At 37.8% G+C, this 15,026-nt stretch overlaps 1 protein-coding gene across 2 annotated transcripts in view; it reads left to right on the top strand.

Annotated features, from left to right (window-relative positions):
* ITGA6 (integrin subunit alpha 6) overlaps nucleotides 1–9,247 on the top strand; it is a 75,424-nt gene extending 66,177 nt beyond the window's left edge. The window contains exons 24-26 of one of the 2 annotated variants that reach the window (XM_058190534.1): nucleotides 587–712; nucleotides 1,396–1,525; nucleotides 5,558–9,247. In XM_058190534.1, the coding sequence (XP_058046517.1) occupies nucleotides 587–712; nucleotides 1,396–1,503 (234 nt within the window). In that variant the 3' untranslated portion in view covers nucleotides 1,504–1,525; nucleotides 5,558–9,247. The remainder of the gene's footprint in view (nucleotides 1–586; nucleotides 713–1,395; nucleotides 1,526–5,557) is intronic. The other variant, XM_058190543.1, reaches the window with a different exon arrangement.
* Nucleotides 9,248–15,026: the final 5,779 nt, after the last annotated feature.

The following is a 15,026-nucleotide window of genomic DNA, read 5'->3' as shown; positions in this document are numbered from 1 at the left end:
TTGCCCCAAAGAAGCTGTTTGTTCTTTACTAAAATCTAAAATTCTAAAATCTTATTGTAAAGATTTCAAAATTCCAAATTTATCTGGACCTGTTTATAGCTCTCTAAAATCAAAATCCCAATGGGCTTTTTGGCTCAGATCGCCATGCCTTCCCTGGAAGTCCTGAAATTGCTTCCCCTTCACGTTTTTCCTCTGCTGTGACAGTGTTTAATATGTTTCAAAGCTGAGCTCCTACAGATTATAACAAGAATGCGCAAATTTCAAAAAAGTTAAATGTAGCGAAAGTGGGTATTTCTTCTAGTTTACAATATGATTGATAAATAATTTGAAAATAGTTTTGCACTGAAATGTTTTGTAATTCAAAGGGAACCCCTACTTGATAACTGAAATGTTTGGGTACTTGATTGTTATAATGATTCTTAGCAGGACCAAGAGCCCAACTTCCTGGAATGAAGAATCCAACACATATAAAAACAACAAAGTAAATGAAAACGGTTAATTCTTCAGCATAAATGTAAAATCAATATCTTAGCACATTGGCTAACTATTCCCTGTGTAATGACATCTTTTTCTGCTTCTTTTGCAGGTACGAGTTACTGTCTTTCCTGCAAAAACAGTAGCTTTATATAAAGGAATTCCTTGGTGGATCATCTTGGTTGCTATTCTCGCTGGGTTATTAATGCTTGCTTTGTTGGTGTTCTTATTGTGGAAGGTGAGTTATATTTTATCAACATGCTTGTTCCTATTTAATTATTTGAAATGTGCAGAGAACTCTTAATCTTCAATTCTATATACATTTACTTGAAGTCCCAATAAACTCAGCTGAACTTTATTTTGTCTAGAGATGAATAGAATTGCTGTGCCAATGCTGTTCGAATTAGTCAGGATCTAGGTTTTAAAATTCATTGAAGAAATAGGACACTAAGTTCCTTGGGCATCTTTTATGCATGGGCACCGTCAGGAAGCTTTTTATCAAGTAATTTTGAATACTGAATCGAAGCTACATTTATTCACCTTTCACCTAATACTTGTCTCTAAGATCAAGATCTGATTTTTGCAGAAAAGTAGCTGTTGCCTCTGTAGGGAACAAACATGTCCTGGTTGCTCTGATGTGCGTTATATATTTATTTCACATTCTCAAAATAATGATTAAAAAGGCTTGCCCATCTATTGACAGCTACTGTTCAAGGTTCATAACTGAAACATTAGAGCATGCAACGAAGGAGTTAGCTGTAAAGGGAAAATTATAACCCCAAAGCCCATTGTAGCTATTTTACAAGATAGATTTTTAACATTTAGGTACAGAGCAGTCAAGTTATTTCAATCGTTTCTCCTTCCCCCCCCCTTTTTCCACAATAGTCCCTAATATTAACCGAGTGCCTTGCTTCCTTATAGTGTGGTTTCTTCAAGAGAGATAAGAAAGATCATTTTGATGCCACATATCACAAGGCTGAGATCCATGCTCAGCCGTCTGATAAAGAGAGGCTTACTTCTGATGCATAGTATTGATCCACTTCTGTAATTGGTAATTGCTTTTTTGAATTTATTAGCTGCAGGTTGGTTGCGGTGGCTAACGACTCAAAGCTTGCTGCATTTGTTCTGCTGGTTGCCTCGTTTCAACATATCAATTCTTTTTAATGCTTGCTTACATTCCTTAGAATAATCTTTCTTGGTGCACGAATATGCCAATCCTTCTGTCAGTTGTTTTTTTAACTACTGTTTACTTACGCATTTCCCCTTCCACTCTGGAGACTTTCTACTTAGGGTTGGCATCCCAATCCTAAATATGCTGGGTCACGGTCCAGGACACTAAACACATCTCTGGAACTCTCTTCTGATTTTTCTATGAAATAAGGAGGGAAGTCCTGTGTTAAGCCAAACTGTGTTCCAAAGAATGTTGGCTCAGTTCCTCGAGAAGTCAGGAAACTCAAACAAGCTTTTCCAGAAAAACAATTTGCCAACAGCTAATGTCCAAGCAAATCTCTGAAGGCTGATCTGTGACTCAAGTATAAACTGTTGGTCCTTCTTAGAGGATGATCCTAAATCTCCTATAGTATATTGGGATTCAGTAGTGCAGCAGTCCCCAAATTTTTTTTGGCACCAGGGGACCGGTTTCATGGAAGACAATTTTTCCACAGACTGGGGGGGAGGGGGGAGGAGGAGCATGCAACCTAGATCCCTCACAGTTTAGAGAAGGGTTCGCTGTGCGGCCTGGTATATAAACAGGGGTTGGAGACGTCTTCCCTAGCGATATGAGGAAAACACTTTCCCAGAAAGTGCTGAGCTAAATTGTCATTTCCTAACAAACCACCAGTCACCCAGTAAACTTCATCTGTCTTATCTAATAATAGCATTTTCATACTTAGGGTTGAAAGGGATGCGGTGACTCAGTGGCTAACATGCTGAGCTTGTCGATCAAAAGGTCGGCAGTTCAGCGATTCGAATCCCTAGTGCTGCCGCGTAACGGGGTGAGCTCCTGTTACTTGTCCCAGCTTCTGCCAACCTAGCAGTTCCAAAGCACGTAAAAAATGCAAGTAGAAAAATAGGGATCACCTTTGGTGGGAAAGTAACAGTGTTCCATGCGCCTTTGGCGTTTAGTTATGCTGGCCACATGATCACGGAGATGTCTTTGGACAGCATTGGCTCTTCAGCTTTCAAACTGAGATGAGCACTGCCCCCTAGAGTCAGAAACGACTAGCACACATGTGCAAGGGGAACCTTTACCTTTACCTTTATTTAGGGTTGATCTAGTCTTTGAGTCACCTTAAAGACTCCCTATTTGTGTGAACACTTACCTCTTAAAAGGACAAAGCAGCACAGAAGTGTCTGAATATGAAGACTGAGGTTATAACTTTAAATCACAATACTAGCGTTCATACAAGGGGTTAATGAAACAATTCAATGGAATGAATTCAAAGCTATCTGGGCAGTAATTTCAACATTTAGATCAATGCATAGGAAAAGGAAACCATATAGATCAGCGGTGAAATCTTAAAATTTTCCTTACCGGTTCGGTGGGTGTGGCTTAACTGGTGGGCGTGGCTTAGTCAGGTGACCGGGTGGGCATGGCCAATAACAATAAATAATAAAAATAATAAACAAAGTACACAAAACAATAAGAGGTACCAAAAACCAACTTTCACACTTTACACACACACAGCACAGCACAACTGACTCACACACAATGTAAAAGGAGCTGCACCTCACCCAAAATGGCCCCTGCAACAAGCAGAAACTTCACACAGCCACAGAAAGCCCAAAAACCAACTTTCACACTTCACACACACACACAACACAACTGACTCACACACACACACAAAAATATGCCACATACAGCTTTGTGAGATTTTGTGTGTTTGTGTAGTTAGAGTGAAACACTACAGAAACACCAAATTTCAGAAAGCTGCACAAATATTTTATTTTATTTTATTTATATTTTTAGATAAAAGCAGCTAAATTTAAAACTTCCTTAACTTTAAAACTTCCTTAACTTTAAATTGGTATGTCTTAAAAAAAAAAAAACCACCTAAAAAAACCCCAATTAACTATTTTTAAAGCTCCGCCCCCCCTTACTTACCTAGTTCAAGGGCAAAGGCAGGCAGATGAGTTGCTCACCAATGAGATGGATTGCAGGCCGGCAGATTCAGTTGCTAGCTGATGCAATTGATTGCAGCAGCCAGAGCAAGGCTGGAATAGCGAGCGGGACTGAAAGAAGCAGGAAGCTGCCAAGTAGGCAAGTGGGGACCAGGCGATTGGGTGGGCATGGACGGGGCCCCCAGGGATTTTTGCTACCGGTTCTCCGAACTACCCACCCTCATCGCTACTGGATCGTGCGATCCGGTCCGAACCGGGAGCATTTCACCCGATACGGATATAATAAACAAATAATAATAATATTAGGAATATATATATATATATATATATATATAGGGTCCTGTGCTAAAGCTCTATTAAATTTAATGGAGCTTTTCTTGGATATTATATAGAGAACTCTTATAACTAGGTTATAACTATGTCTACCTCCAGATTTAAGCATCTGTATTTAAAGGTTTAACCATTGTTGTCTATAATTGTGAGTCAATGATAAGCTTCAGTAAGATATGGACTGTGGTTTGAAATGCAAGACATAATTTTACTTTTTTAGTGAGCAAGTATTAGCTTTATTAACACAAATGCATGCCAAAAGCCTTTACTGCTATGGTTGCTTTTTCCAATATAAGGCAATTCTCAGTTCTCAGTTTTTACGGATGTTTACTACAGAATTTTCATTTTATTTTATCTGTACTTAGATCTGCATTTCTTTCTCTAAAGACTGCCTATTGCATGCTGACTAATGTTGTGTATACCTTGAATGCATAGAAATAAATGTGCATTGTAGTTGGATTGCCGAAAAAGCCACTTCCTTTTGCTGCTTTATGTCTAAAGGAGCTGAAATGTTCCAGTTTGGAAGATTTCTCATCTTGAGTGATCAAAATATATTTATCTGACCAAGTCTTTGCTACAACAGTTATACAGTAAAGTGCCAAGTATGGGTTAGAATATACAGGTTGTATATTGACCAAATGGGTTGAAAGGCAGGAGAAACATTGTGAATTTTAAATAATTAATATGATTTTAAAAAATCTTATGACATCTCCTGGCGATAGTCTGAAAAATGAGCATCCTTTTGAGTAGTTATTGATCTAGGCCATTTGAAACACATAGAGAAGGGCTGGTTACTATCTGACCTATCCTCTGCCTTGTTGGCTGACATTTCTTATACATAGGGTGAAAGAACCAGTGGGCTTTGTTAGTAACTATAATTTCAGAGTTGGATAACAGAGTTAGATTGATATTTCTGTTCATTCATGCCAAGAACAACCCTACGAGCAGCACAAATTGGATGGTTGTTACTCCAGTGTCTCTGTCCTTTAATGTTTTGGAATATGAGATGAGAGCTACCTGGATGATACTGTGTACCTGCCTTAAAATTAACTTTGAACTTGGCCTAAGTGCTAGCAGGTTTTCTGGGGCCTGGATTTTGGCATTTGGCAATTCTGAGTGCATTCTGATTCCAGGCCTGCATTAATTTTGATCTCTAGTCTCCATCACCCATAGATTCACTGGAATAGATTCCCAAAGGTATGTGTTAATGGTATAAATCAGAAAGTGAATGATCATTTTTAATACTTTGACTGAGCCAGGTAAATTAAGTATGGTTCTATACTATGTTCTCAGCAAGGTTTGATTTATTTGGACTGGCCTTTAATTTTAACACTGGATCTCCCAAAAATATTACCAGGTTGACTACGAAGAGATTTTACTTTTATAAAATAAATTTGAGATTGAGAGTTTTCCTGGCAAGTTTATATTGCAATCTTGGTGCGACTTTCCTGTAGGACATCTGGCATTGTATTTGTCCCTTTCTTTAAATGTACACTCTTTGACAATTTATTTCTTCTTGAAAGATAGAGATAAGGGGATTGTAGTGCAACATATCTGGGGGTCTCCAGGATGGGTAAGACCATACTTGTTTAATAACATTTAGCATTGTGACATTTTCTTTTCCTTCCTATAGTGCGGGTTCTTCCAGCGTTCCAGGTACGATGACAGCATTCCCCGCTACCATGCTGTAAGAATTCGGAAGGAAGAAAGGCAGATTAAAGATGGAAAAGCTAAAGAGAACCATGCAAAAAAACAGTGGATCACAAAATGGAATGGAAATGAAAGTTATTCCTAGGGATCCCAGCTGAACTTAAAAAAGATTGAATGGATTTTAAGATGTCTTTGAGCAACATGATGGATGCAAGTGGAAGACCTGTTTGTTTTATAAATGTTATTTTCATATCAAAGTTGTTTGGTGTTACAGGTCTAAATTTTAAGACTCCCTAAACCAGCTTCTATGCATTAACTAATCTCTAGTGTTTTGGAAAAAAAAATGCAGTTAAAATACTCTTCTTTTGGTGAAATGGAGCTATATGAATTTTTCCCAGTTGGGGATTTTTTTTTGTTGCTTCCAGTTTTAATCTTGGGAACACTTGGCTGCTTTTGACAAAAAAAAATAAAAAATACAATGAAACTGGTTGTCTGGGCAAGGATATCTGGCCACGGTCTAAAAGAGAAAGGAAGCATCCTGAATTGTGTGGTTTGTTAGAATGCTCTTGGCAAAATTTGACTGAACTGCACAATTACTTGTTATTTCCAGAGTCTGAATTACGTGTTAGATCAAGACTTAAAGTTGTTCCTTTGATCCCATTTTTCCTGTATTGCTGAAACTTCTCTCACCAAACGCAGGATAATTTTCCTAACAACTAATAGACATGTATTTGAGTATATCTGTCTACACCATTTAAATATCAGAAGAGAATACCAGTATTTTGTCAGGAAAATTCTATGGAACGCCAAATGAGATAGAAAGTAACGTAACCTATCATTCTTTCTCATTTGTGGATAGTTACTTGACCTTTTCTTTTTGTCGCTGAATGCTTAAAATAAAATTGGGGGTTTCAAACTTGTCTGGCCATCAAGATACTAAGATTTTTTCCTATCTCCAGACCCAGAATATGTTTACTTTAATCCCACTAATTTCATGGCTGGCTGATTATTCAGGAGTGAGAGATATGGACATATGGACAGAAGTTAATAATTTACATTAATAGGACTAAACCATGACATTCAGAACTGGTTCTAAAATCAGGAAAATTAGCTTGTAGTATGTAACTGTTCAATTTTAAGAACTGCAGTGTTTGGATTTTTTTTTTTTTTTTTGCTTTTTAAGGGGTAAATTGCTGGAAAAAGTGCATATTAAGGAAAGCAAACATTTGCTGATATTTGTAACTTTGAAGTGGGGGGGAGTGGCAGTAGATATCTACTAGTGAATGATTCTGGATCTAGACTTAGTTGCATTTTGATCCTGTTTGAAACAATGGGACCTAACTGCAACTAATTTCATCTGGATCCAACTCTTTAGATTCACGAATTGATGGAATGATGTATGGCTGAATTTCTAAAGGAAAGCTCAGTTATCTTGTAACCATGTTCCCACAAAAGCCTTCTTGTCTAGAAAGAATAATTTATGTTTCCGAGTAGGGAGACCTTGGCATTCTGCATCTGTTTTAAAGGCACTATTTGCTCTGATTATTGTACTAATACAGTGTGCAGAAAATCCCGCCATTGTACACAGTGATATGGACATTTGTTTTTCAGGTAAATTTGCGGTCTCTAAATCTGCTAATTCCATGTTCTAAGACGAGGTGTGTGAGCACCAGGCTTAAAAACAATCTTTAATGTGCAATAGGTCATGTTTTAGTCATGTTTTAAAAATTAGCATTGCTGAATGTCGCTTACACCAAATATATACAGATTTTCCAATGATGATGTGTGTCTGGGTTAATAGATTATGGTCTAATTCATTTTGCCAATAATTGTGTACTTTGTGTAATTGTGTAGAGAGCAGGCCACTTTCACCTCTGAAGACAGCAGCCACAATTGCTGGCAAAATAATCAGGATACCCAATAATTAGACCACGTTCTATTAGCCCCACAGTCCCTCACCATTGGATTAACATTGGCTATGAAAGCCTGCATTGATATATACATAGATTTTGTCTTTTTTAAAGCTTGAATATTGGTTGTACTTTTTGTATATACTGTAAGTCATTCTTATATATTTATTTTTACCATAAATCTTTGTCTTTAACCAAAGCCAAAGATTTTTGATTAGTGAGTAATAGCATATCAAGTTCAGTGAATAAAAGTGAACTTTTTTCCACCGAATGTGCCAATAACTTTTTAAATTCCAATGACTAGAATATTCTCAGAAACCTCTTCTTTATGTATTTCTAAATTATGTACTAGAGATGTATCTTCTAAGTAATTTGTGCGCTAATGCATACTTACAGATATTTATAGAAGTTTTATATGACTAACTTAATTGAAAATATAGCAAGTGCTTATTGGAGTGGGGAAGGGCAAAGGTTTTCTTTGTTCTGTGTTTGGAACAAGGTTAAATAGTACAGAAGCTATAGCACTTGAACCAAAATATAAATTTGCTAAATTAACTATGGTGTTTTAATGGAAGGGTTAAGGACTACTGAGTAATTCCTCCATTTCTAAAATTTAAGAATAGTTCCATACAAAATGCCATTTGAAACTTGTAATAAATGTAATTGCGGTCTTATCATATCAAAATGTTGGTACTAAGTATTATACACATATGCTAGCATTTACAGTATATGAAATTCCAATGGTCCATCAGAAGGTAGATTTTGGAACTGTGCAATGCAGGGCTTTGCAATTTAATTCCACGTAGAGTATTCAGAGCACATGGGACTGAACATTGCACTTGTAGCTCTATAAAAGAGCCTTATCTTTTCCGGTGAGCTTTAGATGGATGCTGCATTTGTGATCTTGTGTGCCCAGAAGTGCTTTCTTGGAATCAAATGCAAAACATAGCACAGCGCTAACAGATCTAATTTAACAACAGATATAAACTATGCAACCTGTATTTACCTTAAAAAAAAAACAGATAATCACGAAACAAATGAAATGTTAAAAAGTTATGATATTTATGTAGTTACTTTACCAAGCACATCTAAATAATATTAAAGTAACCAAAATATCTTTACAAACCCCAAACCATGTCACAACTTTTGAGGACCTGTAATGTTTGGAAATTGAAAGTTGTAAAAATTGACACGTCGGTGCAGGATGGCAGTTTGTTCCAAGGTTTGGTTTCTAGTTATTAATGTCAATTTCTATCATTCCACTTTTTATGATTATCCAGATACCTTTTTGACCACACATTTTATACAAATTATTTTTCATAAAGCTTTTTTAACTCAAAAGGTATAAGCTCTTTTTTGAAGCTTCAGGTACAAATTTGGTGCCTGATATTAATCCACTAAATGCTGCTGTTTTGTCTCCTTCATTCACTTTATTTATATGTGGCCCATAAAAATAATCCCACAACCTTAAGTGTGATGGATAAATTTTATTTAAAACTTCATCTCCGTAATGGGCTTATTCAATCGAAAAAGTAACTGAAACACTACTATAATTTTTCATTAAAACTAACTGGTTATTCTGGTGGTTTGTCAGAAAAAAATAAATGTGTAATCAATAGGTAAAAGTATCATCTTGAGTCACATCACTGGTATATATTTATTTTCCACATTAATTGTTACTAACATCTAATGTTGCATCATGCCTGAAAATTACATGTGGATATGTCAATAAACATGTGAAATAAATTTTGTATGAAAACATTTTCATGCTGGTAGTAATTATGTATTAGATAGTTACTTTAAATTTCTATATACTTATCTAAATTTGGAGGGTTGCATCACAGGTTCTATTTTTTTTTTTTTGATTTGGAAGCAATACCCACACCAATAACAATATTTGAGGTTTAATTCCAACGTAATACAGGCAGTCCTTCTTGAACGACTGCTTATTGAGCAATTGTTTGAAATTATTATGGTGCTGAATGCAGCGATGAAATCCCCCCCAGTTCTATCCGGCTCGCTAAATCAGTAGTGCCAGCGGCGGGAGGCTCCACCCACCTGGCGGGACATCATTACGTCCCTTTTTTTTTTACCATCTGTGCATGCACAGAAGGTTCTGCACATGCGCAGAAGAGGTGCGCATGCATAGCACACACACGCTCCCGCGCACGTCCCGTTCCCAAACAGGTAGCAAAGGTAAGTGGATTTCACTGCTGGCTGAATGAGAGGGACTTATGAGGATTCCTTATAGTTGTGGCCATAGTTGTAGTCATGGAATTGTGATTCAGTTGGTTGGCAATAGGGTTACAATTACAACAGTTGCCGTGTCCCATAGTGACATGGTCATCATTTGTGACCTTTACTGCTGACATTCAACAAGCAAAGTCGATGGGAAAGCTGATAGGAAGTTGAAAATGGTCATCATGTGAGCTTGGGACACTGCGACTGTGCAGGATTCACCTAATGACAGCAGTTGGAACTGCCACAGCCACCTCTATAAGTCAACATAATCATGTGACATCCCACTTTATGACCATGTTGCTTGGCTACAGAATTACTATTTGCAATACCGTTGTTATAAGTGAGGAGTATCTGTATATGAAAATAATATAATCACATGAGACAGTAAACAGGGAATATACAGGAATACTGAAGAATGTAACATAAGCCAAAGCAGCAATATAGGTAGCTTCTCTATCCAGTCATGCCCAACTTTAGGGGGTGGTGCTCATCTCCGTTTCTTGAGGGAGCCAGTATTGTCTGAAGAAATTTTCCATGGTCATGGCCATACATCTAAGGCGTACAGAACATTGTTACCTTCCCACCTAGTGGTACCTATTAAGTGGTACCTTGCATTTTCATGCTTTTGAACTGCTAGGTGTGCAGGAACTGGGGCAGGAACGGTGCTGACCCCGTTGCACAGTACTTGGGTCTGGCAAGTTATTAAACACAAGACAATAATTGCAAATATTTATCTTCCAATCGGGAACATGGGAAACATAATGGCAGATCAAGCTTGAAAGGTCAGCAAATGCGTAAGCAACCTCCTGATCAGGTCTTCATTGAAGCTCCATTCCATGCAAGGGAAGGTTGTTTTTTTTATTTACATTTATATCCCGCCCTTCTCCAAAGACTCAGGGCGGCTTACAGTGTATAAGGCAATAGTCTCATTCTATTTGTATATTTACAAAGTCAACTTATTGCCCCCCCAACAATCTGGGTCCTCATTTTACCTACCTTATAAAGGATGGAAGGCTGAGTCAACCTTGGGCCTGGTGGGACTTGAACCCGCAGTAATTGCAGGCTGCTGTGTTCTAATAACAGGCTTCTTACCAGCCTGAGCTACCACGGCCCTTGGGTGTTGACTATTTTATATAAGTTCTGAAGCATAATTAAACATACCAACTTTTGAATTACATTGTGTGGTTGGATTTTAGGAAGAACAAGGAGGATAAATATTTTATCTTGGAAGGATTTGCCATTTTACCAAGACTGAAACAATCAAGGTTCAAGGTTGAAGAGCCTTACCAAGAGAGTTACCAAAAAAGTTACATCTTAACAGGCCAGGTAAAACTGAGCTAGCTATGATCTCAAATAATATTCAGAGGCTGTGTGTACATGTTCATCAATAGTTATCTTAATCAGAATTTATTCCTCTTACACCATTTTTGGTATTTGCATGACTTCCTAAACCAGTAACTATATTGACTATAGTCGCACAGCAGTTCAGTTGAAAAGTGGATGACTGGTTTATGGTTTAATTCTCAGGGCCAAACACATTTGTTTGAACTGAATAAATACAGAATAAATTCTCAATTTATCAAACCTTAGTTTAGCAGATGTCACATGCAGTAGGCAGAATCTATTCACTATTAGCAGCGCACAAAACAGTACTACGCATGCATAAAATCCCATCTGCAATTTTGTAGCTTTTAACAAATATTTGAATGCAATGACTTTTTCCCCTTCCCTAATCTGTTAAATTGAACGTTTACTTTACCTCCCTCTACATATGCTGAACAAGTGAATTGGAAAAGGGCTTGGGAGATTTAAAGCTAGTAAGTCAACTTTTGGTTTAAATTTAAACCCAGGAATTATGGGCAGTTACAGATATACAAAGTAAAATGAAAAGACAGCAGAATTAAATATGAGCATTTTTCTTAATTATAAAGAATAATCGGTTAAAATAAATTGCTGTAAGCAGCATAAAACAAAATATGTAGGGATGGTTACATTATGCTGGAATGGTTAAATTACGGTAACTATTTCAGCTTGGCAGGACTGCAGAAGCTAAGATGTCTGTGCTACTAAACAGTACATGTTTCTGACATGCTTTACCTCACTAAATAAGTGAATTAGGAATCCAGAACTAGTTTTAAATTTATTTCCAGCTGATTCATGAAGACAGCTCTGTTATTAGACAGAGTTACTTAAATCAGTAAACACTAGGGAAAAAGATAAGTGGCAAGGCATGGAAAGAGTTGTAAGCTAGGAAGTTTGTCTTTAAACTCCAAACAAGGTTCTTACTCATGGGCATAACAAAATATTATCCGGTCATCTGGCTAAAAAAAGACAGGCATTGTCTTTTGTTGGTCCTAATTATTCAAAGCATATATTACTCAAATGTATTTAAACTATGTGGCTATAAAGCATACTTTACTTACCAAGCTAAAGCTATTAGAAGTTACTTTATAGCACTTTGATTCCAGAAATTTAAAGTACAGTAATTCTTTTCATTTTATCAATTAAAAAAACCCCCAAACCCTTTAACCACCACTAGTAAAAGAAAAAACCAAGTCCTAGCTAAATGTAGCATTGCAATATACATAGCTACTGCATACCTCCTGGTAGTGGGGTACTGGCTAAAATTTACTGAAACCCTATTAACCCTGAGAGATCTCAACAGGATTTATTTCTGATACTTCAAAGCCCTGCTTGGCTTTAGAATTTATTTTTTTCTCCTTTATTTTGCCTCTGAGATAACACAGCTAGGTGGAATGAGAGGAAGATCAGTAAAGGCCATTTGGTTAATAATTAATTTCCAGGGTTGTCTGATTATAGCCAATCAATATTTGCCTATCTTGATAATATATTGCTCTCCAATAGAGGGCGGTATTCCATTTCAACCTACACCACCAGTTCTCTCCTCTTCAAGTCCCTCTCCTTCCTTTGAAATGGAAACTAAAATGTACTATGCTTTGAGTGGGAGTTCCAATCTTCAAAGCACTGACTAATAAAAATCAGACTATAAAATAGGCATTTCTATACAGAGTCCCAAATGAGAGCACAAAGTTGGTAATGGCATTGTAAGATTTACAATACTTGCAAATTATCAATTAATCAGCTCCTACTAAGTCCAGGCTTGCACTTAGACGGTTTTTACTGTACTGCAGCATGCAAGCTTTTAACTACCAGGCTTATCAAAAGACAATAAAAAGTGTTTGAAAAGCTTGGTTCTGCTTGTCTCCTCACTCAATTTTGCATCATTAGCCCAGATTCTCAACTACCACCAAATATTGCCTTAAAAGGCAAAGAAGGCACATGAACTTGCGAAGGAATTATCTATTCCTTTCCAATGGCTGCTTACCACGTGAATTTGTTGAAAAATTCTAGACTTCATAACTATTGCAGCATATGTGTGCATATTTTCTTGGAAATTAATGGAACTGACTTGCACTCATTTTAATTTCAGCAAAGCAAAATACAGGTAGTCTGTGTCTTACAACAGTTCATTTAGTGACTTTTTGCAACCTTCTGACAAGCAAAGTCAATAGGAAAACCAAATTCACTTGGTTTCACAACCGTATTACTAACAACCACTGCAGTGATTCACTTAACAACTGTGGCAAAAAGGTCATAAAATGGGACAAAACACACTTAAAACAAATGTCTCACTTCGTAACAGAAATTTTGGGCTCAATTGTGGTCATCAGTTGAGGACCCACCAATTAACAAAATAGAGGAATTTTAATGAGAAACAGTGCACGGTTTATGGTATATTTACAATTTGAAGAATAAAATGTAAAAGATATTATGCCTGCATACCTACAGAAACTTTGTCTAAAATTACCACAATTCTAAAGAAACCTACTTTAATTTTTCAGTTGCTATAGGAGACCTGGGAGATTAACAGAATAAATTGGAATTGATTTGTCATGATGTTGTGGGGAGAAATATCCATCTGGTTCAGTTCCAAGCAGGGAGAAAGACATTGGAAACTTGGAGACTGATTGGAAAGATGTTTTAATGATGAAGCAGAAGAACCACATGCGATTCTGGGTAGCTGACAAAATGGAGTTGAGAGTGGAGATGGCTATCATCTTTGGTTTTGTATTTGAAATTTGTATTTGAGTTTCCTGTTCCTGTGCAAGAGCATGTCCTTTAATACTCTATTGGCCGTTGTCAGATTCCTATGGGGGTCATGTAAGGGTTATGTGGGGGTCATAGCTGGCTATATAGGTTGTCTGAACTCCCAGGCTTGATTGAAGTTTGCTGGGGGGGGGGGAGTGCAACTGACAGGGTGTTGGGCAATTCCTATTGTGACTGAGGGTTAATCCTACCTTTGTTCAGACCTTGCTGCAGGGAATTTCAAAATATCCTGCCTTGAATGTATCCTTTCTTTTATGTACACTGAGAGCGTATGCACCAAGACAAATTCCTTGTGTGTCCAATCACACTTGGCCAATAAAGAATTCAATTCAATTCAATCTGTTCTATTGAATGGATTTCTGCTTGCAGTATTTGCTTTGCCTATGAATAGAGCTACCTAGATACTTGGCTTCTTTCAATAAGCTCTTTATCTGTTAAGTACTGACATCTGCTGAGGGCTATTAAGAAAGTTGGGGGCTGCTTTCTGTCTCCAAGAGCATGTTTTTCCATTTCTCTCTTTAGGGAAATATAATATTCTGCCTTTTTAATATTTTATCAGATGTGCCTGATTCGCCAATTGTGCCCCTTCATAGACCGGGATTCCCTATGCACGGTCACTCATGCCCTCGTCACTTCCTGCCTGGACTACTGTAACACTCTCTACATGGGGCTCCCCTTGAAGAGCACCCAGAGGCTCCAACTGGTCCAGAATGCGGCTGCGCGGGTAATAGAGGGAGCTACTTGTAGCTCCCATATAACACCTCTCCTGCGCAGACTGCACTGGTTGCCGGTGGTCTTCCGGGTGCAATTCAAGGTGTTGGTTACCACCTTTAAAGCGCTCCATGGCACAGGACTGGGCTATCTACAGGACCGCCTGCTGCCACCGACAGCCTCCCACCGACCTGTGCGCTCACACAGGGAGGGTCTCCTCAGGGTGCCGTCAGCCAAACAGTGTCGGCTGGCGACCCCCAGGGGAGAGCCTTCTCTGTGCAAGCACCTACCCTCTGGAATGAGCTTCCTCTGGGGCTACGATTACTCCCTGACCTCCGGACCTTCCGCCGTGAACACAAGACTTTTCTGTTCCACCGTGCAGGGCTGGCCTAATACACTATGGTTTTAATTGGGGTTTTTATTACTTTATTATAGTTTTTAAATGGGGTTAGCCTAATTGAA

The sequence above is a fragment of the Ahaetulla prasina genome, chromosome 1 (genome assembly GCF_028640845.1).
Source record: "Ahaetulla prasina isolate Xishuangbanna chromosome 1, ASM2864084v1, whole genome shotgun sequence".
NCBI lineage: Eukaryota > Metazoa > Chordata > Lepidosauria > Squamata > Colubridae > Ahaetulla > Ahaetulla prasina.
The sequence above is the reverse complement of the archived record's forward strand: the minus strand, read 5'-3'. Positions and strand labels throughout refer to the sequence as shown.